The sequence below is a fragment of the Ornithodoros turicata genome, chromosome 7 (assembly GCF_037126465.1).
Source record: "Ornithodoros turicata isolate Travis chromosome 7, ASM3712646v1, whole genome shotgun sequence".
In the NCBI taxonomy this organism is placed as follows: Eukaryota; Metazoa; Arthropoda; class Arachnida; order Ixodida; family Argasidae; genus Ornithodoros; species Ornithodoros turicata.
In genome coordinates this window covers 29,308,494-29,330,041 of record NC_088207.1, presented here as the reverse complement: position 1 = coordinate 29,330,041, position 21,548 = coordinate 29,308,494, and the positions used below count along the sequence as shown (strand labels likewise).

At 45.7% G+C, this 21,548-nt stretch overlaps 2 protein-coding genes across 2 annotated transcripts; one reads left to right on the top strand and one right to left on the bottom strand.

The window, feature by feature from the left end:
• Window positions 1-436: 436 nt before the first annotated feature.
• Window positions 437-17,721, bottom strand: LOC135400754 (uncharacterized). Its single transcript, XM_064632650.1, has 4 exons — window positions 17,689-17,721; window positions 7,296-7,403; window positions 2,367-2,651; window positions 437-1,897 (listed from the first exon to the last, which is right to left on the bottom strand). Exons 2-4 carry the CDS (start codon window positions 7,348-7,350, stop codon window positions 1,746-1,748), a joined length of 492 nt encoding a protein of 163 aa, XP_064488720.1. The 5' UTR covers window positions 7,351-7,403; window positions 17,689-17,721; the 3' UTR covers window positions 437-1,745.
• Window positions 2,242-21,300, top strand: LOC135400752 (uncharacterized). Its single transcript, XM_064632647.1, has 3 exons — window positions 2,242-2,625; window positions 18,079-18,717; window positions 19,033-21,300. Exons 2-3 carry the CDS (start codon window positions 18,084-18,086, stop codon window positions 21,102-21,104), a joined length of 2,706 nt encoding a protein of 901 aa, XP_064488717.1. The 5' UTR covers window positions 2,242-2,625; window positions 18,079-18,083; the 3' UTR covers window positions 21,105-21,300.
• Window positions 21,301-21,548: the final 248 nt, after the last annotated feature.

Sequence of the window (21,548 nt, the reverse complement as noted above, 5' to 3'; positions counted from 1 at the left end):
TAAAAGATTTGTTTTTCTTCTCTCCAAAACAATATACAACTACCACACGATTAAATACGAAGAACTCATTAGTTAGATCCGTAATCGGGGCGTTCGGTAAAATTGTGGGTACTGCGTCTGGCTTAAGCGTGAGCTTTCCTCGTCGTAGTCGACCTTCCTCTCCGTTGATGAGATGCATGTATCCCACACGACAAAGTGTGGCTCAAAATGCAGTTCGCAAACTGCACAATCTTCGGTTTGTCCGCTCTGCGAAAATTTCGCTCCCAGACGCTCCGTCGTGGGGGGGGTCTTGAACAGTGACTGCTGTTTCTTGTCCTTATTTCGGTCGTACACACCATGGAGCCTAACAATGGTTTGATCGTTGCCTGTCCATCGCTCGTACCTAGCTGTACATCCCATATCCGGTTAGTGGGGTCGAGTAAAGAGGCGTACCATGGACTTTCAATGGAACAGTGTTTGTTTATTTCGTTTAAGCACTGCGAAGCAAACGTGGCTATAAGCGGTGTACAGAAGTGAACAAGATGAGAAAGGACTGCAGGCAGGGGTGACGGGGTTAGTATACGTGGCTTACATCATGGGGGAACTGTGCCGACACTCGTCTGGAATTATCTGCCAGAAAACCTGGGAGCACAGCAGGTGAGACACGGTTTCGAACCCATTACCTTCCAGTCCTCAGCGTGACCTTGGAGCAGGGGCGGATCCACGACTTTTCTGGAAGGGGGCGATAGTCCGGTCCAGGACAGTGTGCTACATACAGTAAAATCAGTCGAGGGGCACTCACACGGCGCCGGGATATATCTGAAATGACATGATGACATGCTGCCTGCATAGCAGACGACATTATCGGCACTGTCGTCTGCTACGTGCGCAAGGCATTCTCTGCTGTTCCGCTGGAGTATCCTAGGGGATTCTGCTCTTGTGAACTTGAACACACGGGTACCCTTGTGTAACGTGAATTTCAGATGAAGCTGAATGAACAATTAAGACGACACGGCGTTTATACCTCACCCCGCTGCTGAATATCCAACGATGCTCTATGCACTGTAGTGCCACGCCGCTGGTGATATACTGAACAGCATGGTTAATAATACGGATCGAGGGCGTGCTGCTGCAGTACATGTTTAAAAAATGGTTCGTGCTTGAAGCTTTAATTCAACTCAAAAACACATCCCTCTGAAGAAAAAATGATAAAATCCAAATCGTTCTGTACAAGAACTCCTTCAATCCTCCTCCGTCGTCCTCAGCTTCCTCTTGCTGTCCCCTCTACATCTGTCCACGACTGTACGCCGCTCATAGCCATGGTTGCTTCGCTAACACGAAGAAGAAAAAACAAAATATTCCGCTGAAGAAATCAATCAAAATAAATCCTACCCACTAGTTACCTATCAACTCGTTTAAACTCAAAACTACAATACTGAACGCTACATCTCAACACCTTACATCTCAACATCTATGTTCATCTATCCATTACCATTACATTACATTCAACATCCTAAAACTCTGTCAACTTTCATTTTGTCGCAAAAGTAGTATGCAGTCCTCATCACACACTTATTGATCCTGTGCGTAAAGGAAACCAACCTACGAAGTATCATGCAGTATAATGCAATATATCAACAGCAGTAACACGTACTGCGAACTCAGCATTATCTCTGTCATAGAAGCTAGGCTGTGTAAAATCATATGCATATATAAATTATTGCGTATCAAATCATATCATAAAGAGTAGCGTTGCCGCAATGAGTTTAACGACACGTATCGTTGCTATTGACCATCACGTTGCCTTCCATCGGTGCTATGGGCTTCGTCGACGTAAATGAAAGTCTCATGTAAACTTCAGTCTCTGAATGCTGGGGTATCCCAATCGACGTCTCCGTGGTCTTCACCTCCAGAGTACCTGCGGTAATCGAATACAAAGAGGACTGTTCTGTAACCACAATGCTGAATCGCTACTATCTTTCCTACGTTCGCCGCAAGCGAGAATGGCGAACAATGGCTCCGATCTTGGAAGGCATACTATACATCCACTGTGCAAGATCGATTAAAGCACAAGCTGAAATTGAAAGCAGAAATCAGGGGTGTTAAGAATATCCAGAGCCCCAACTTCACGCCTACGTGATGTCAGTGACGTCACGTTTGGTCACATGACTCGATAAAACGATAAAACCCGGTCATACCAGGAGGGCATGCCGTTAGTTGTCGCGGTGTCCCAGCGATAACAGGGGGATATTGTAAGAACACGCTGTTATCTCATTCGGCCTTCGGTATCGGCTATCGGCCTGTGACACATCCCCATTTTTTCCCGAGTCACGTGGCTGCACGTGACGTCATGTGCACGAGCCTGTAGCCTTGAGATGGGTGCTTACATTTGACATGTGCTCCGTCACTGCTGGATGGCGCTCGCCGTAGAAAATTGAGTTCTTTTATCAACGTTAAAAGAGGACAGAACGTTCCCCCGCCGTTATCATAGCATTGGTGGTTTTCTCTGGCATTGCTGAAGCCACCGTCCCCTCTGTAATGAAGGAACAGAGCCGCTCCAACGAGGGCGGCCAAAATGAGGCAAACAGCGAAGGCGGCGTGATGTACTTGGTTGAGAGACCACCGTGCTTCCACTTCTTCTCGAAGGTAATTGTGGATCCACTGGTTTTCACCTGCATCGAAGAACATGACGTAAAGCTTGTTGACTTGGATTATTTTTAGGACTCGGGATCTAACACGTTTTTCCGATTTTCGTTTAGAACATTTCCGTTTAAACGTTTTATACGCCGTTTAGATTAATGTATTAGTCTGGAAAACGTTTCCTTATGAAACGTTTAAACGTTTTGTTAATGCGAAACGTTTTGTTAATGCGAAACGTTTAAAGGTGTCGTTAATGTGAAACGTTTAAGCGTTTTGTTAAAATGAAGCGGTTGAACGTTATGTCGAAGTCGTTTAAACATCTTGTTAATACGAAACGGATAGCTATTTAAGCAACTTCTTATCTTTATTAATGGGAAACATGGACGCCCCAGATATTACGGGGACAGAGACAGAAGTTGTCCCCGTTTTGCCTGGCGCGCCCATGGTTCCCATCAGTAATTACCAACTACGCCAGTTTCTCACTGTCTTATAAGTAGCTTATTACTTCAGTTCATATTTTGCTTTTAAGCAACCCCCTATATGTGTTCATTTCCGTCGTACATTTCATTATGAACCGACGTGTCGAGCTCGTAATGGCGGTGATGACGTTTGAATCTTTTGGGTAGTTTATACTAAAAATTCCGTATTTATCTTCTTTACGCGAATAGTATTTCGGTAAAAAGACCAACGCGGAAGACTGTCACCTTGGGCGACTACTTGCTCGGGGATAAAGCTCCGTTTTTGGAGTGTCAGCGGTCCCAATGCCATGAGTGCACGCGGAGCGGAGTTCGGTGTACGCTGCGAACGGGGTCGTGGCAACGAAATTAACCACCACGAAACGGAATAAAATGCGTCCTGCGCTGTGACTGTTCTTTATTAAAGGTACTGTAAAGCAGTAGACAAGCATGATATGCCGGAGATGTGACTAGAGACTTTGTTGCTTCTAAATACCGTATGCGGAACCATACGACCGACAAAGCGCTATAAATATTTTTAATTTGCCATGAAAGATGCGGCGTAGTGGAGCGGTGCGACGCCTGGTGTCAAACAACCCCCTGTACAGCGGGCAACACTGTAAATTGGTATTACACACTATCACATCGGAACTCCGTTATTTTAGTAACCATATTATTCGTTTTCCTGTTTACCTATGCATTTTGAAAGCCCTGTTAACAGTGTTTTTTGCGAAGGAACCCACCGCTGTTCGATGGAGGCTCTCTCTACTTCTACTCTGCGACGCCTGCACGCTCCTTCTGTTCGCGGCCTCTTTCAAACGAACAAACTCTGTCTGTGAACAATGAAGTCCCAACGCTGTCCGGCTTCTTTAACGTCTGACACATTTTTTTCAACAGCTCAGCTTTTCATTTCAGTTCGCTTACGTATCCGTTTATCCTCAGATGTGGATCGTTGTGTGGATTGCAGGGGCGGATTCTATGGTGGATTGTTATGTTGGGCCCAGTGTTATACGCATGCAATGTGGTTGCAGCCGTGTGTGTCAGGGGTACGGATTCATTTCGAATACCTAGTACAGTGTTGCCCGTAATCTTTAATTGTAATTTTCTAATTAATTGTACCGTCGATTGGAATGAAACTTGGGCAGTTTTTGTCCTGGTGGCTTGGATTATCGAATAGCCACACTAAATGACATTTGATCGGTGCTGCCTTACGGTACCTTTAAACATAAGACGGTCACAAATGAGCGGGACAAAGTAACATGCCACTTTAACGATACCCTGCACTGTCCTTCAAAGAAAGTGAGCTGTAGTGTGTAGAGGAGGAAAGAAAACGATTATGTAAAAGAAAACGATTAAACGTCTCATAGGAAAACGTTTAAACGTCTCATAGGAAAACGTTTATATACGTATACGTGCCGCTGTACGTTTATGCAAACGAAAACGTTTAAACGTATCCTGGGAAAACGTTTAAGTACGTATACGTGCTGTTGAACGTATATCTAACAGAACACGTTTAATCTGAAACGTGTTACAAAACGCGTTTCTTAAGAAAACGTTTTGACGTTTAAAGGTTTAACATAGAGCTCTAATTATTTGTAGTGTGATTTTTATAACAACCGACGTGAAGGTACTGGAAGTAATCGACCTGACATCACATGACATGGGCGCGTACCCAGGATTCCCCCCCCCCCCAGCGGATGGCAGAAAAGCTTCCAGGGTGGGGGTGGGCGGCACACCCATCAATACACTGCGCAAGTTATTAGGTCAGCTGTTTGCGCAGCTCCCCTGTGTCCCTCTCTCCCATGTTATCCTTGGAGCAACCTCATTGGTCCCTCTCGCAAATAAGGTGGTAACATTTCTACGGTGGTGCGCATGTCGCGTGATTTCCTCTGTGGGCACACGCATATGGCTGTCTATCCCCTTTACCCCCTTGCTGCCTTATGAGTGTTTTACAATAGCGTTTGTTGGAAATGCAAAACGTGAGCGTTATATCAACACAAAGGGCCTGTTCGCACACGGTGCTTGTAGAACAGCGTTTCCGTGGCGCAAGGTTGCTCACTTGCGTCCTTCGCCTGCAGCGCCGTTACGGCTAGAAATGGAGACTTAAAAAAAAAAAAAAGAATAGATAAGCAAAAACACAGAGGAATCACTTTTTCTGCATGCTTTCTTCTTCATAACAAAAAATATGCTATCGCAAGACATTGTTTTCTTGTGAATTACTTTGTGACATTTAACAGACGACAGAATGCTCACGCATTTTCTCGTCGGCCGCGAGAGCAAAGCCGAGCCGCAAAACCAGCTTTGCGTGGCCCCGCAATTTCCAATAAACAGCGAGCTCGCGGAAAACACCAAAGCTTAGTTTATGCTCTGAGCATGCGCAGTTGTGATAACGCTATTTCTCGCGCACGCAAAGCTCCCGAGTCCACTATTCTAAAACTCCCTGTTTTGTCAACGGGGTTTCGCCAAACATGACCCTCTTCCTTGATACACAGCACGCAGGGGGCGTATCCAGACCTTCACTTTGGAAGGGGTGGTTTCTTCACGAAGGAGGAGTAGGGGAAACCTAAAGTTTAACCCGATGATTTGGAAGGGCGATCGCAAACTCTCTCCCCCTCCCTTGGATGCGCCACTGACTCGATAGAATAACGACAGTCGAAGCATCTGTTACGACATCTGAGTTTGTTTTCATGACGACTTGCCAGTAAAGAGGGGGCAATGTCCACAAGTGGCCTTTAGAGCTCCAGGAGGGGGACCGGGACAGAGCACCACCTTGCCCTCTTACGCATCACACCGTGCCGTGTACACAACCCACACGGAAAGCATAATTGCCCTTGCTTCTTCTAACTTATTCAGAACGAAAAGCACAATGAAAATCATGTGTAAACACGTCATAGCGTTAACAACAGACGAAGAAAATGATAGTTATTTTATTTCGTGCTGTAAATGAAGTTCGCTCAAGGACCCATATATGTCTGCCATCAGCAAACATTACGCGATTCCGCGAAATTCCGAAGGAAGCCGCACAACTTCATAGTTTCGGATTCTCCAAGAGCGTCCGGCGACGTCACCTACTCTTGAGCAATCCGAAACTATGAAGCTTTTCGCGTTCGTTCGATGATTCGTGAAAGCAGCATTTCATACCACTTTAAAATCGATGTCAAGGTGTCAATTGCACTTGCCGATGTCGGATATCGAAATTCCTCGGTACCACGGCCCCTTTCATTTTGTTTTCTTCATAAGGTTTGCGGAATTACACATTGGGTGGAGTCACCCTTTGTAGAAGCGAATACCGCGAAGCCGCCATGTTGACTCTCACGCTTCCCCTGCATGAATGTTATGTACAGATTTCACCCACTTTTTTAAACCTCCTCTGCTATGTATTTACTCAACTCCAAAATGTAGTGTGTCGTTAAGCGTATAGCTATACTTTTGCGAGCGGATCGCGAGCTGCGCGTAGGCGTCAAGATGGCGGAAATTCGTAGCAGACGGCGCGGTTGTCTTCATCCTATATGCAGCTATTACACGCGAAACATTCCACCATTTGGTTACTCTCGCCTCTTTTCGCATTCCAACGGTCTTTGGAACGGAAGTGCTGTGGGAACCCCACCCCCACTATGAACGGAAGTATGACTGGATACGACACAGATATACGAAGCTCAACTTACCCGTGTGAACTAACAGAGCACACAGAATCTCTTTATGTGTTGTGTTCTCACACCAAACTGCTTTGTGTGGACGCATGACAGGCATGTACTTTTATTTGGGTATAGGTATAGGGCCTTGATGCGCGCTTGGTATTCGAAATCACACACACAAAAAAAACTTGAAACGACAAAAAAAAAGACCTTCACTGTACACAATAAGAAGATAAGATTAATTTTAGTTCGTTTCGGGACAATAAATGTATTGTTACAATCATTAGCGAGGAACACGATGTGTTGCATATTGTTACGTCAGTATCCTATTTAAGGATAATGGCAAATCACATCATCATTAAATATACACAGTACCTCAATGGTTTCTTCTTTTTTTTTTTTTTAGGATCGCAAACACAGGGACGGAGATTGCAAAAGATTGGGAAGGGGTCATAACAGCTTAACGCATCATTACCGGCATGAATCTGTCGCGAAACATTTGGGGGGTGATCGGCGGTACACGGGGGGGGGGGGGGGTCTGGATAAGTCACTGCAGTACCCGTACACAGTTCCCAATGCGACTTACCAACATCACGCCAGCCCGCTTCAAAGCCTTCCCGTTTCGTGTCGCCCGTCGACATTCTTGCTTGATTGTGCTCACCAGCTGCGTGAACGTCTGCTTGTGTTTCTGCTGCTGTGCTGACGGATGTAAAGAGTTGCTCGTAAAAGTAAAAGCAGATTGGCGCGCCGCGGTCCAATCCGTGCGCAGCTTTCTATCGCGATTGCTCCAAGCAGCTGGCCGGTATATGACTCAGTGTGGTGCGGGCACTGCTTCACGATCATCAGGCCTTCGCAGTTGGCGGGCTCTTCGGTGGCTTTAATGGCGGATAGGTCATTGTATACTTGATTGCCGCATGGCAAGGCAACGAATTCAGAGTCCTAATTTTTCCTCCCCTTCCACATGGACACAAAAAATGACATTAATTGCTTTCATTCATTTACGTCATTCGTGCGGTGCCACAGGGTGAGATTTTATGACATTTGTTTCAATGGCAGTTTCTGCGTAATGGGATTTCTGCGTAACGCGACAACTCATTCGCCGGTGAGATGCCCACTGTCGCTCCCTCCCATGGTCTGCGCAAAGTACCCTAACAGTTTTATAATTGCACAAAAACCACTTTGTACCTGTGCAGCAGAACTGTGGAGTAACGCATTACAAAGTAGTGCATTGCAGGTGTGCGCATTACATATGGGGAGGAGTAATGAGTAACGTAACGTCATTACATTTTTACCAAGTACAACGCCTTGTGGCAGTACGCATCACTCCGGATTCGGGAAAAACATTCCTTGACTGTCTATACACCAAATAATTGTGAGAATTGTGCCGTGTAGAAGCTAGGAGAATCCCCCCTTTTTTTTTTCTTTCTTTATCACATCACATCACCATCAGAATTTTGATGGTGAACACTGTCATCTGCTCCACGGCAGTGCAAGCCTGTACTGCTGTGCCCCTAGATGTAAGAAAAAAAAAGGTGAATGATTTTAATAAGCAATCTGCAGGGAAGTTGAACTTATTTTATTGTACTAATTTTGTATAATTTTTGTACATTGCATGTGCACGCATGTATCACCACAGCCAAATTCCGTGCCGTGTTCCCATACGCGCACTCTACAGGTAATATAGGAGATACACGTCCTACATCTCCTATAATTCCTATATTGCCCCTATAAAACCTATAGCTCCTGTAATACCTATATCACTTATAGTTCCTATATCCAATCATATAATCCCATCCATATGTATAGGACCTGTATATCCCATCATACCATCCCATACCATATATCCCATCACATGTGTAGGACCTATACATATAGTATTTTTTTCAATAGGGAGTCCCGCAATTTTTTTATTCATCTTCAGCAACGACAAGAAGGCCACACTTGAGATGCCACGTATAGTTTTTCCATCACCTTTTTCTTTTTTCATTCTTTCTTTCTTTCTTTTTTTTCTTCTGGCACTTTTGGGTCGAAGGAGGGCGAAAGTAACAGAAAATAGCCTCTTGAACTTGCACTGTGTAAAAGATAAAAGGTAACCGACAAGAATACCAGTGAAGAATACGAGAGACTTGCGCCGCCACAGTCCCACATGGATCACGTGTCCGATGAGGAGTCCTCAGATGATGCCTTCTTCAAAGTGAAGAGGCGGCGTCTCATCCCTTCTGACGAGATGGAACGTTGGAAATCCGAAGCATGAACCCCTAGGCAGGCATCGGAACCGTAATTTTTTTCGGTTCGGGTTGGGGTTCAGGCATATTCTACCACACAAAAGTAATGAGTAACGTAACGCTTTTCCTCTTGAAAAAGTTATGAGTAACGGTACTGCATTACAAACTAAAAGTAACTTCCCCACCTCTGCTGTGCAGCACGAGGTCATTTCATAATTTGAGGGTACACGAGTATTCTTTGACGAGTATGCTGACGATATAGGCTCTATGCAACAGATACCATATTGGTTGATTTGAATTGGGTGTCAGTTGGCAAATAGCTTTTACGTGACCACGTTAGTACGACATCTTATACAGACTATCCGCTATTGTTAAATTTCAGAACATTACATGCACTTGCGACTTATTTCATAAATTTAGTTGACTATTGAGCGGGCAACCTCGACATCGTAGGGTTTAATGTTCAAACTGACGTGCAGCACGACCTTCGTGGATAATGCCATTTAGGACTCGAATGGCATTAGGTCACAATGTCATTTGTTCTGCCCGTGTGTCATAGGTCCCGCAGAGTGCTTAAAAAAGAAACAGATGGTGCAATTTGTTATATATACCAGCAATAATGTCTGGTGCCGTGTCAGTGAAAATGATTTGATGTTCATTGTTACACTAATCATGAATGTAGACTACAAGTGATGTTCGCGGTTGTTCTACCACATTTTCACCAACTGTATATACCAAGCGTGAAATAGCGGAAGTTAGAAGGCTCTGCACTGATTGGCTGCTCTTGCTTCCGAGCTTTTATTTACTGCCGTTTATTTAGCGCAGCCGGTTCACGGTAATATATCACTTTTGGTGCCAATAATGCAAGGCGTGGTACTGGAGTAAAAACCAGAAGTTTTATACAAGGCTTCTATAGCCACTTTGTGTTAGAACCCAGCGATTTGTGTTTTGACGCGCGGGTTTCAGTATATGAGTCCGGCACCGACTAAAGTATACTCTTAAAAATGAACTTCACCACATAGCACGCTCCTAGCCAACCATCATCCCGAATGACAACGTTCTCGCCCCTGATTTGTTGAAAACGGGAGGCGGAGCCTATTCTGTGCCGTGCATAATGCACAAAATAGGCTCCGCCTCCCGTTTTCAACAAATCAAGGGCGAGAACGTTGTCATTCGGGATGATGGTTGGCTAGGAGCGTGCTGTGTGGTGAAGTTCATTTTTAAGAGTGTATTCTAAGGAATTTTAAGCACTGCTTACCTTTACATGAAAGCTTAAATTCCTTCATACCTCTGGTGCAAAATACTTTTAACATACGTTTCAAAATTGCGTACTTGAGAGGACAAAATTAACATTATAGGGTAATTGGAGTAGATTTACACATAACGAATATTATACACTGTTAAAACAGAACTTCACCACATAGCACGCTCCTAGCCAACCGTCATTCCGAATGATATCATTCTGTGTCGTTATTTGCTGAAAATGGGAGGAGGCGCCTATCTGGGACACATTATGCTTGCCCCAGATAGGCTCCTCCCCCTGTTTTGAACGAATCATGACACAGAATGATATCATTCGGTATGGTGGTTGGCTAGGAGCGTGCTATGTGGTGAAGTTCTGCTTTAACAGTGTAGGGTGTACGTGGTGGTGGTGCACAGTCCTAGAAGTGAATTTCACCGCATAGCGCGCTCCTAGCCAACCATCATCTCGAATGATATACAGGGTGTCCACGCTAAGTGTGAACAGGTTTTTTAAAAATATATAACACTTTTTCCAAGATGAAATCAATTGCAATATAGTATATGCTGAAGGGCACTCCCTAGCAGGGCATTAGCAAAGTCCAATGGCAATGTCTTAATTAACTTTCATTAATTTTTTAATTATAAAAGCTACAAAGTTGTCCCAATGAGAACATCTGTTCCTTTCGGTCACCTGATATCGTAGCCGTTTTCAGAACAAAAATCCGTTCGATAGATCGCCCGCAAAAAAATTCGTGAAGGAACGCCATTTTTTTCTTTATTTTGTTCATTGTGCTTCTTAGAAGACGCGTATTTCCTTCATCCCCAACGGGAGAGGGGGAAGGAGCACAGTGCCGCCTCATGCGTCGAAGATGAGCTTTAACTTGCGAAAACAAAAGAAAAGCAAATGTATCGGGTGACTCTATCGGAACTGGCCTTATCTTGGGTTGCATTTTCTGTTTCCTTTTAATCTTTTTCCAGGACGCGAGAGGCGATAGTGTGCTCTTTCTCCCTCTCACATTGGGGGTACATGTCAGCTTTTACACTACGCAGCCTTTTCTCTTCACGGCTGCGCAGTAACCTTCTCAAGTACTTACTTCTTTGCTTTCGCAAGAGACGTTACATACAGTGTGCTGTGCGTTGAGATTTCAACGCGCCCTCAGGTGCGCAAGAGTTCCACGTACCAATCACTGTGTGATCATAGTTGTCTCGAAACGTAAAACTAAACTACGAATTACTATTACTTACTTCTTTGTAATACAATGTAATACAGCTGAGCCTCCAGAAAGCCAGTCCAGCGGTATGCGTCATAACGGGAAAGGGTAACTAATATCCGTCCCCTATAGAAAACAGCGGAACCGGCGCTATCCTGGGGTCGAGTCGAGCATGACGGATAATGCTCGTTTCGGGGGAGGTAGGGGAGGTGCGCGGCTATGCGAAGTGTCTCACATGGCTGATAAGGTAGTTGTCCTGATACCTACGGACACTAAATTTCATTACATTGTGTTGCCTGGGTGTAACAGCTCCCCGACAGAAGACCTTTATCGATGCTGCGGTCTGAGTCACCTCATTTGATGTACGCCGTGTCAACGCCACCTATACTCTAAAAGCAGAAGTTCACCACATAGCACGGTTGCACGGTGAAGGCCAACGCACTGCACAGAATGATACATTTATCACTCTCGATTTGTGGAAAGCGTGGGGTGCATGCCTTCATTATTATTTTTTTTTGTACGGACATAAGTGTTCCAAAAAGGCGTACGCCTCCCGTTTTTAACCAATGAGGGGGCAGATCGATGTCATTCGGGATGGTAATTGGTTAAGAGCGTGATATGTGATGTGACGTTCGCACTCACGCACCGTCTGCGCATCTCCACCCTTCATCCTCCATCCGTCTTTTTTCTTTTTCTTTTTGCTATAGTCGTGACGACGCCCACTTCTGTGTGGCCAATAAATCCCCGCCATCCAGCCATACCCCCCCCCACACACACACACACACATCGCATGACTTAGTGGTTAGCGTGCTGGCCATGCCACGTCGAGACTGGGGTGTACCCGGATTCGAATCCCGGTGCCGGCTGTGCTGTCTGGTGTTTTCATGGGTTTCCCTCAGACGCTGTCAGACATATGTCGACACAGTACCATTAGAAGTCGGCCCAGGACGCACATTCCCCCAGAGCGTTAGCCGCGACGTTGTCCACGTCTGTGAGGCCGCCAACGGCGGAGCTCTTTTCGCACTGCCACGACCGCCACCATCTCTGGCGAGCTCTTTGAGCAGTACCACCACTACCATCTGTTTTTAGAGTGTAGCTAAGGGAAGCCTGCTGAATGCCCCTTCTTCCTCCATGGCTACGGTGGTGGTGGTGTATGGAACTGCTTGCTGTAAACGGCCACGCTCGGGCGAGCAACGTCACGACTATCGCAAGGGGGAGGGGGGATCGTGCGTCCTGGGTCGACATCACAGGGGACTATACCGACATTTGTCTTAAAGCGTCTGAGGAAAACCCAGGGAAAACACCCAGACAACACTGCCGGCTATGTGGACATAGAGTCGGGATACAGCCAATCGCAGCGGACGATTTCAAACACAGGCTTACTGTGGCTACAAGTGGCTTCCCATGCGGCTCGTGGCGGCTCGTCTCCATAGCCGTAAGCACGGTCGTGATTGCTAGACTCTTAATTGTTATGCCACGTCGTTAGAGCGATGGGCTTTGTTCCTAGGTACCAGCTCCCAGGTACCAGGCTATACGATGATTGCATTCCACGCCGAGACTGGGAGGTGACCCGGGTTCAAATCCGGGTCCGACTGTGCTGTCTGAGTGTTTTCCCTGGGTTTTCCTCAGACGCTTTAAGACAAATGTTGGCACAGTTCCCTATGAAGTCGGCCCATGACGCACGGTCCCCCTTACCCATTGCCCGCCTAAGCGTACTGGCCAACTACGTCCTGCAGTTTCACCACCACCACCACCCTTCCTAGGTGATGTTGGCCGTGTCAACGCCATCTAGAGACATAACCTGATCGCCTGAGAAACTTAGCAATTCAGAGTCCGTCGATCACGGCATTGCTTTCTGCAGCCATCAGCCGCACGGGAAGTCTCGCGTTGCATAGCGAAAAAGGCAGTTTTAGGTAACATCACCTTGGAAGATGAAAGCCACTGAAAAGGTTAGCCAGCTGTAGGGATCGAACCCACATCTTCTGGATTACCGGTCCAGGGCTCTACCAATTGAGCTAAGCTAACACGCCTCTCCAACGACTTTCGGGGTGCATCATCTGAAGGGACGACAAACCAGCCACTCACTCTCACTCACCCTCCTTTCACTCTTACACTTTTTGCTCACTCATAAACACATTCATACGACGCAAATTGACGCAAGCGGCACCTGTTGAATAAGAGAGAAACTGATGTTCTGAGGCTGGAACAACATAGAAGGGACAGATAGGTGTGTTAGCTTAGCTCAATTGATAGAGCCCTGGACCGGTAATCCAGAAGATGTGAGTTCGATCCCTACAGCTGGCTAACCTTTTCAGTGACTTTCGTCTTTCATCGTTGATTTCTTAGACAATTTGAGGCTTTGTTTGTATCTGTCCCTTCTACGTTGTTCCAGCCTCAGAACCTCAGTTTCTCTCTTGATCACCTTGGAGTTATGGTGCCCACTGGAACCAACTCCAGCGGGCGTGCCTCAGAATCTTGTTCACTGATTGGGTAAGGCATAGACTCGGCACTTCGAAGGCCGCGTTATCAACGGTCTACTACTCTCTCTAGCGATAAGAGTCCCACTCCTGACCGCAGAGCGATATAGCGACGGTACAACCCAGTGCATGATATGCTATTGCCTTTACGTACGTAAGGAATAACGTTCTCGAATCTCTTTGTGTTTTGCGCGTGCGCAGAACCGTCAACGCTATCCTAGCAGCTATCCCTTACGTAGGCAAAGCCGATAGCGTACGCTGCACTAAAACTAACTATTGAAATGTCCCTCGCTAGAGTATATCGTAACGGGACCTCACCGGCATTTCGCCGTCAAGGTGGAGAGCCTGGCTAGTTGGTTAGACATGGCGAGAAACGGCGAGCGAGATACACAGAGACAACACCGGACAGGCTCAGGCACCTTTTTCGCCTTTGACGTTCCCTGCAGGCTTTTCCGCAACGAGACTGGAAAGCTACTGGTTTCGAAGCCCGGCACCGGCTGTCCTGTCTGAATATTGTCCCTTGGTTTCCGTGAGAAGCTTTCACACAAATGTTATATAAAATGTATATATTTTTTAAATTCCGTGTTAGGGCCGCGATGCAACCATGGCTATAAGCGGCGTACAGATGTGGATAGAGGAGTGGGGGTTAGTATGCGCCCTGGGCCGACTTCAGGGGGAACTGTGGAAAGTCAGGGAAAACCTCAGACAGCACTGCCGGTGGTAGGATTTGAACCCACCGCCTCCCAATGTGCTGGAGGCCTTAACCCACTCGGCCATGCCGCTGGTACACTATATATATAAAATATGGTGGTCTTGCTTGTGCGATCGGAGAATTTATTTATTTATTTATTTATTCAAACTACCCTACTTCTCCACTTACTGTGGAATTGCGTAGGGGAGAGGGAAATACAGCTGATACAAAAATGTCAATCACTATATCTAGCTAACAGAAGCTCAGTGCTTTCTAAGTATCAGGAAGATTCAGACATAAATAAACAAAGCTCCATTGAGAACCTGTTTCTACTGTTGGTGGCAACTAGGTCCCGTGGAAGGCCATTCCATTCTGATATAGTTCGCACGAAAAATGAATCCTTAAAGACCGACGACCGGTGGCGATACGGCTCGACCTTGCATGCGTGATCCAGCCGTTCCGATATAAAATGGGGACTTCGCAAATAATCGTATCGGCTAACACCCGTGTATCCATAGTATATGTCGAAAAAAAGTTTCAAACGAGACGCCTTGCGGCGATTTTCCAGTGATGTCCAGCCCAAGGCTGCTTTTAAATCTGCTGATCTGACATACTGAGAGTAATTGTTCATGACAAACCTTGCAGCTTGATTTTGTACCCTTTCTATTTTCTTCCGAAGACCAATACCAGATGGGTCCCATACTGCGCTAGAATATTCCAAGATCGGGCGAACATACGACTCGTAAACTATTATCTTGATCTCTTTAGGAGCTGATCTAAAATTTCGTCGCAGGAATCCAAGTGTTTTAGTAGCTTTACTAACAGCCCGTTCGATATGTTTATCCCACTTTAAATTCCTGCTCAGCGTGATGCCTAAATACTTGTAGTCTTCTACAGTTTGAAGGACTGTGTTGTTTAGATTATATGTTAAAGTGTGTATATTCGAAGAAAACGCGATAGACTGACATTTAGAGATGTTTAGTGCCATGCCCCATTCTCTGCACCAGGTCTCGATTTTGACCAGGTCTCTCTGTAGGATATTAATGTCATCTGCTGAGTGGATTGCCCGATATACTACACAATCGTCAGCAAATAACCTGATGCAAGAATCCACGACTTTGGGAAGGTCATTTATATATATCAGGAACATTAGTGGGCCCAATACTGATCCCTGTGGGACACCAGATGTTACATCAACTACTTTTGAAACTGCACCATTTATCACCACAGATTGCTTCCTATCTTTAAAATAGTCATTGAGCCAATTCAATACCACAGGGTCCAATTTCAAGAACTGTAACTTGTGAAGCATTAAGTTATGATTGACAGTGTCAAATGCCTTTCTGAAGTCGAGGAAAATGCAGTCAGTTCGGATCTGATTATCGAAATTACGTGCAAGATCATGATAAAAGCAGACAAGCTGAGTTGTACATGACAAGTTTTTCCGAAATCCGTGCTGTGATGGAAAGAAAAAATTATTTAGAGATAAGTGAGACACTATATTTGAACAAACAACGTGCTCTAAGATTTTGCCACAAATGCATAGGAGTGAAACAGGTCTGTAGTTTTCAACGTGAGTTTTATCACCTGCCTTAAAGATCGGAACGACGTTCGCAAACTTCCATTCCTTCGGGACCTTAGCCGTCTCCAACGAGCGTTTGTAGATCACATAAAGATATTCCACAATAACACTGGAGCATGCCTTTAACACAATAGAAGATATACCATCAGGTCCCGGACTTTTTTGGGTGTTTAGATTTCGAATCTGAATTAATATCCCATTTTTTGATAAGCTAAGGCTGTCCATGTAGTAGTCTAACGGCACAACATACATTGGTTTGCGTGTAGCAGCATGACACGAAAACACAGATTTAAAATAATTATTTAAAACGTCACACTTGTCCACATCATTTGTTACAAATTCACTAGCAACCTTAATTGCTGGGATACCTGTAGGGACCTTATTCATCGACTTCACATATTTCCAAAGTTCCTTTGTATTGCCGCGAAGTCTGAGCTTTAGTTTGGAAAAATATGCTCGCTTTTCTAACCTGATAGACTGTCGAATGAGTCTTGATAATAGCTCTATTCTATCGTACCTTGACGGGGTTTTATTCTTGACATAAGCGGAAAAGGCCCTCGCTTTCTGCCTAATTAGTTTCTTTATGTGCCTCGTAAAGTAAGGTTTGTCACATTTTGCTTTATGTTTGATTGTAATCAAAGGGACATAGGTACGAACTAAATTCATCAAGTTATTTTTAAACGCATTCCACAGATCATCAATATCTAAATGTTCTCCAAGAGCCTGGAAATCAGGAAGACTAACTACGAGCTCTCTACTTATAGCCTCGAAGTCTCCATTTCTATACGAGAAGACTTTCCTCTGGTTGCGATAATTTCTGACACTGTGTGGGGTCCTCATTTTAAATACTACACAGTCATGATCTGATATGCCGGGTATAACTGACGTATTACAAAGGATGTCCCTTTGGTTACACAACACTAGATCTAAAATGTTTGAAGCGCGAGTAGGAACGAGGACACTTTGTTGGAAAGAATGTGCTGTCAACAAATCTTCAAAGGCTCGGTACACTGGTGAGTTATTTAGTCTAACATATGCCGTCTCACCCCAGTTGTAATCTGGGAGATTAAAATCTCCTGCAATTATCACCACGCTGTCAGAAATTAAACAAACCTGTTCATGCAATTTCATTATTGGATCGTCACCACTGTTTGGTGGTCGATAAAAGGAGCAAATCGCAACAGTTAAGCCTTTGAGTAATAGGCGGCACCATACTGACTCGCAACAGTCAGCATGAATCGGGACATGAACAGGTCGTAAATGACTACGCACACAAATAAATACACCTCCTCCGTGGCTGCCTCTATCATTTCTAAACACAGTATATTCTGTTGGGAACACTTCAGAGTCACCCACCGAACAATCAAGCCACGATTCAGTTCCTATCACAATGTCAGGGTTTATCGCAGACAAGAGCATGCAGAAGTCGTCCGCCTTATTTTTTAAGCTTCTAACATTCAGAGATAAGACAGTGAGGTCAGGTGGTGTACCGGGGGTTGAATTGCGCATACGATCTACGACCGTTGTACTTGCCGGTTATCAGGCTCATACCTTTGCGTTCATTTTTGTGCAGAGTTCTTTCGATAGACCATACTATAGACCAATTATCCATTCTTTTGCCCGCGCACCGCTCGTGAATACCATGACTATACGTATTGAAGTTGTCGCTAAAGTCACGAAGTTGTCGGCAACCATAGACCAGGTTAGATTAAATTAGAGGGGGAAAGAAGCAAGAAGTTAGGGTTCCACGCGCTGTTCGTTCTGCTGTAACTCTACTATATGGTAACTCACATCCTCATTTCTTTCCTTATCACATCACCATCGTTCCGCTGAACGTCATCACGAGAAGATGATGAAGTACACGTACACCGTGCGCAATGCAGCTCGTGACTGATACTCCGATAGTTCATTTCGGATAGCTGAGTCTTGATCATATTACAGCTATAATGGACGAAAAGAAGGCGAAGCCTCCTCTGGAGTCGACTACTAAGAAGCTGAAGGAAAAGAAGAAATCTTCTGCTCCACAGAAACTTCTTTCAGCGGCACCCGACTCAAGAACAGCAACGACAGCAGGCAACAAAAACCTTACCTCGAAACCATCTAAGGAAGCAAGGAAAGGTTCGCCTAAGCGGAAGCCGAAGAAGGCGACTTCTGCCCAAGCAGATCCACTCCGAACCATACGCAAAAGCACCTTGTCATCGTCTGAGCTTGACACGATCATTCGACAGGTACGCAACCCACCAACACTAGCACAACGCAAGGAGAAGCACAAGGAGCCTCCCAGAACCATCACGTCAGGAAGGAAGAGTCCTACGAAGGCTAAACTTGCAACTGTTGACAAGAACGCAAACAAAGCGAATTTAATTGAACCAACGGGAACGAATGTCGGAGCCCCATCTGCTCTAGTAGCACGACCCAAGGAAATATCGCCGCAAACGAAACAGGTAGATGCAGTTCCTGCTGGGAAAATTGGAAAGGACTTTCTGGACGGGGAGGGTGCAGACAAACAGCCGAGACTGGGAAAGACCGCAATGCCCCGAGCCCACGTTGTGCCTGAAAGGAAGATACCACCGGAGAAAGGTATGATGTTCATGTGTTAATATCTGGTCCGAATTGTGCTCTATGTAATACGCTACGACGGTTAGTAATAGCACATATACCACCGGGGGAAAGTACGTGTATGGTGTGATGGAATGAGCGAGTCAACAGTAGTAGTAGCAAGTAGTTATACAATGAGTAAAGCTGTTGATGTGTTACGGCCCCAGCATGCTTGAACAACAGTTCCCGATAGTCAGAGATTGTATGTACTTGGGCTTGATGGTGATGAAGCAAGGCTTTTCGTGGAGTTTTCTTTTGTTTTACTCACTTTTGACATTGTCGATGTCTTGCTCACAGGAAAAACACGATCAGCCCAATCACAAGGCCGCAACGAGCTCAGCATAAAAAAGACACTCAACAGGAAAACTGCTGCCTGTATCTTGCTACCCGTACTTGCGGTGCTTGTGGCAGGCGTGCTTTCATACTTTTTAAGAGCGGACTTTTCCAGTCGTCGCGCTCTGATCGGCTGCACAACGTCAGAATGCATTACCATCGACGAGGATATATCCAACCTCCTAAACAACCGCACGCATCCTTGCGACGACTTTTACAGCTTTGTCTGTGACCGATGGATACGTAGCAAAGAGTTGGACTTCCCAGAAAGCTCGGCTGCAGCCTTCTACGCCACCATCACAGCGGACCTACATGCTCGTCCCACGGCCGCGTCAAGCCGTTACGGAATGCACGTCTTCGTTCAGCTTCACAGCGCATGCACCTCGTTTATGTCCAGCAGAACCACCAGCCTGAAGAAAGTAGTCGCGGATGCTTACGTTGCCCTCAATATCCCTGCTGTAATTAAGGCGGACTTCTTTCCGGAGCTTGTCAAAGAACTGATAAGGATATCCTTCACAACAGACATCCAGTCAATGTTTGTCTTCAGATTCGAGCGTACCGGAAAAAGCGTACACTTGCATATCTCCGTCGGTATGTCCGTTCAAGGCAAGATGCGCCAAGCACATAGCGAGATGAGGCGCATAACTCCCAGCGATATTGTGTCGTACGTTCGCGAAGTGTTGCCAGTCATCTACAAAGCGCGAGACTCACAAAATATGGTGAGCGCGTTTATCGGCCTCGACAACGTTATATACAACGAAGACGTGCCTAAGACATCACGGTACATGGCCTTCGGGGGCCTGTCGTCGGTACTAGGCGAATTCCCTCTCGGCGATTTACTACAAATCATGAACGAATTTGCTCCAGCTCACTATCGGCTGACGACGGACACCACAATCTACGTCACGGCTGCAGACTTGATTAACAAGACCCGTGACGCCATGCTGTACACCAACACCACGTTGAGGGCTGTATACACAGCGGTCAACGTCGTCACAGACGTGGCTCGGTACGCTTTGCTAAAAGGTGTGATACGAGAAAATATCAGTTTCTTTTGCTTGAGGCTGGCGCAGAGTTCCATGACCCACACTGGTGCTTACCTGGTCAGCCAACTTGCAAGTTACCACGAAAGAACAGAGCAAGTCAAAGCGTTCGCGGAGGACATAAGAGACAGCGTCATGTACAGCGAAAAACTGCTTCCGATAGACGCCTACGGCATCCAAAGACTCAGAGAAGTGTTGAAGGAGCTCCTCTTTCAGGTTTACGACCAACCCTTTCTTCAAAACATCTTACCCGACGTGACGTACGCCACGCTTTCGCTGAGTGAGACGAATTTCGTGTCGGCGTTTTTCACGTTGAGGCGGTTCGAAACTGAACTGCGCATGCGCATGCCACCGGCTCGAGAAAACATACTGCTGGCCGAGTACCAACTCGCCTCATCTCCCGTAGCCGTCATACCTCGGAACTGGATCATCATTCCGTCGGCCACACAAGGCCCGCCGATGTTTTATTTCGAAAAGCGCCACAAGGTACCTTTCTATTACAACTACGCCACCCTTGGAGTGAAAGTTGCAAACGAAATCGTGAAGACCCTCCGGATAAGCCTCGAATGGAAGGTTGGAATCAAGACGAAGTTCAGGAAGCTGATGAGCTGCCTTCGCGACCTGCGTGAGTCGCTGATGTTGGATGGTACTTTTCGAGGCAACGTGACCGGAAATGACACAGAAAGTTGGGACGCGAACGCGTTTGATCTATCGTACGCAAGTCGTATTACGTTCGAAGGAATGCGGAGTATCATTCAGAATTCTAGAGAATCCTCGTCGACGTGGAGGAACGCGCAACGGATATTCTTCATCCGGACGTGCATGTTGCACTGTTCTCGGCATTCCGAGCAGTCCCTCTTACCGAAAGAAAGGTGTCTGCTCTCTGTTCTGAGCAACGAAAATTTTTTTGACCTGTACGAGTGTACGAAGAGACCGAACACTCAGTACAAGCCGCCTGCCTGTGTGCATACCCTCTTCGGTGCAGGCCAATAAGGCGCGGTTACTTCAGTGATAATTCGTACCATAATTAAGACATGATCCTAGTCATGTGTATCATTATAAGTGCTTTACAGTTCCATCAGGGGAAACTCTGAATATAGATCGTATTCAAATCCATATTCAATCACGTTCATTTAAAAAAAAGGACAGGACGACCTGCACAAAATAAAACCGTATTACTGCAGAACGACTGCTTTCGAGTATTCTTTTTTTTCCTCAAACGGAGACCAGAACAATACCCCCAGTCAAATTCCCACTATTCCAGCCTATACTGATTTGTGCTGACAGCCTCACCTCAATTTGCCTTGAATATTGATTATCCTCCGGATACTACCCTTGAGCTGTTTGCTCCTAAATATGCGTTTCGTCTGCTTTTCTGTTCTAGTCAGTAAAAAGTTTGTATTAGTTATATTTTTGTGTTTTTATGTAATCTAATCA

Excerpts from the sequence above, each read along its gene's own strand:
- LOC135400754 (XM_064632650.1), bottom strand. The coding sequence starts at position 7,350 with ATGTCGACGGGCGACACGAAACGGGAAGGCTTTGAAGCGGGCTGGCGT. Across the intron at positions 2,652-7,295 it reads AGCGGGCTGGCGTGATGTTG|GTGAAAACCAGTGGATCCAC; the intron begins GTAAGTCGCATT and ends TCTTCGATGCAG. Across the intron at positions 1,898-2,366 it reads TGACGGAGCACATGTCAAAT|GTACTCTGGAGGTGAAGACC; the intron begins GTAAGCACCCAT and ends CGATTACCGCAG.
- LOC135400752 (XM_064632647.1), top strand. The coding sequence starts at position 18,084 with ATGGACGAAAAGAAGGCGAAGCCTCCTCTGGAGTCGACTACTAAGAAG. Across the intron at positions 18,718-19,032 it reads GAAGATACCACCGGAGAAAG|GAAAAACACGATCAGCCCAA; the intron begins GTATGATGTTCA and ends TCTTGCTCACAG.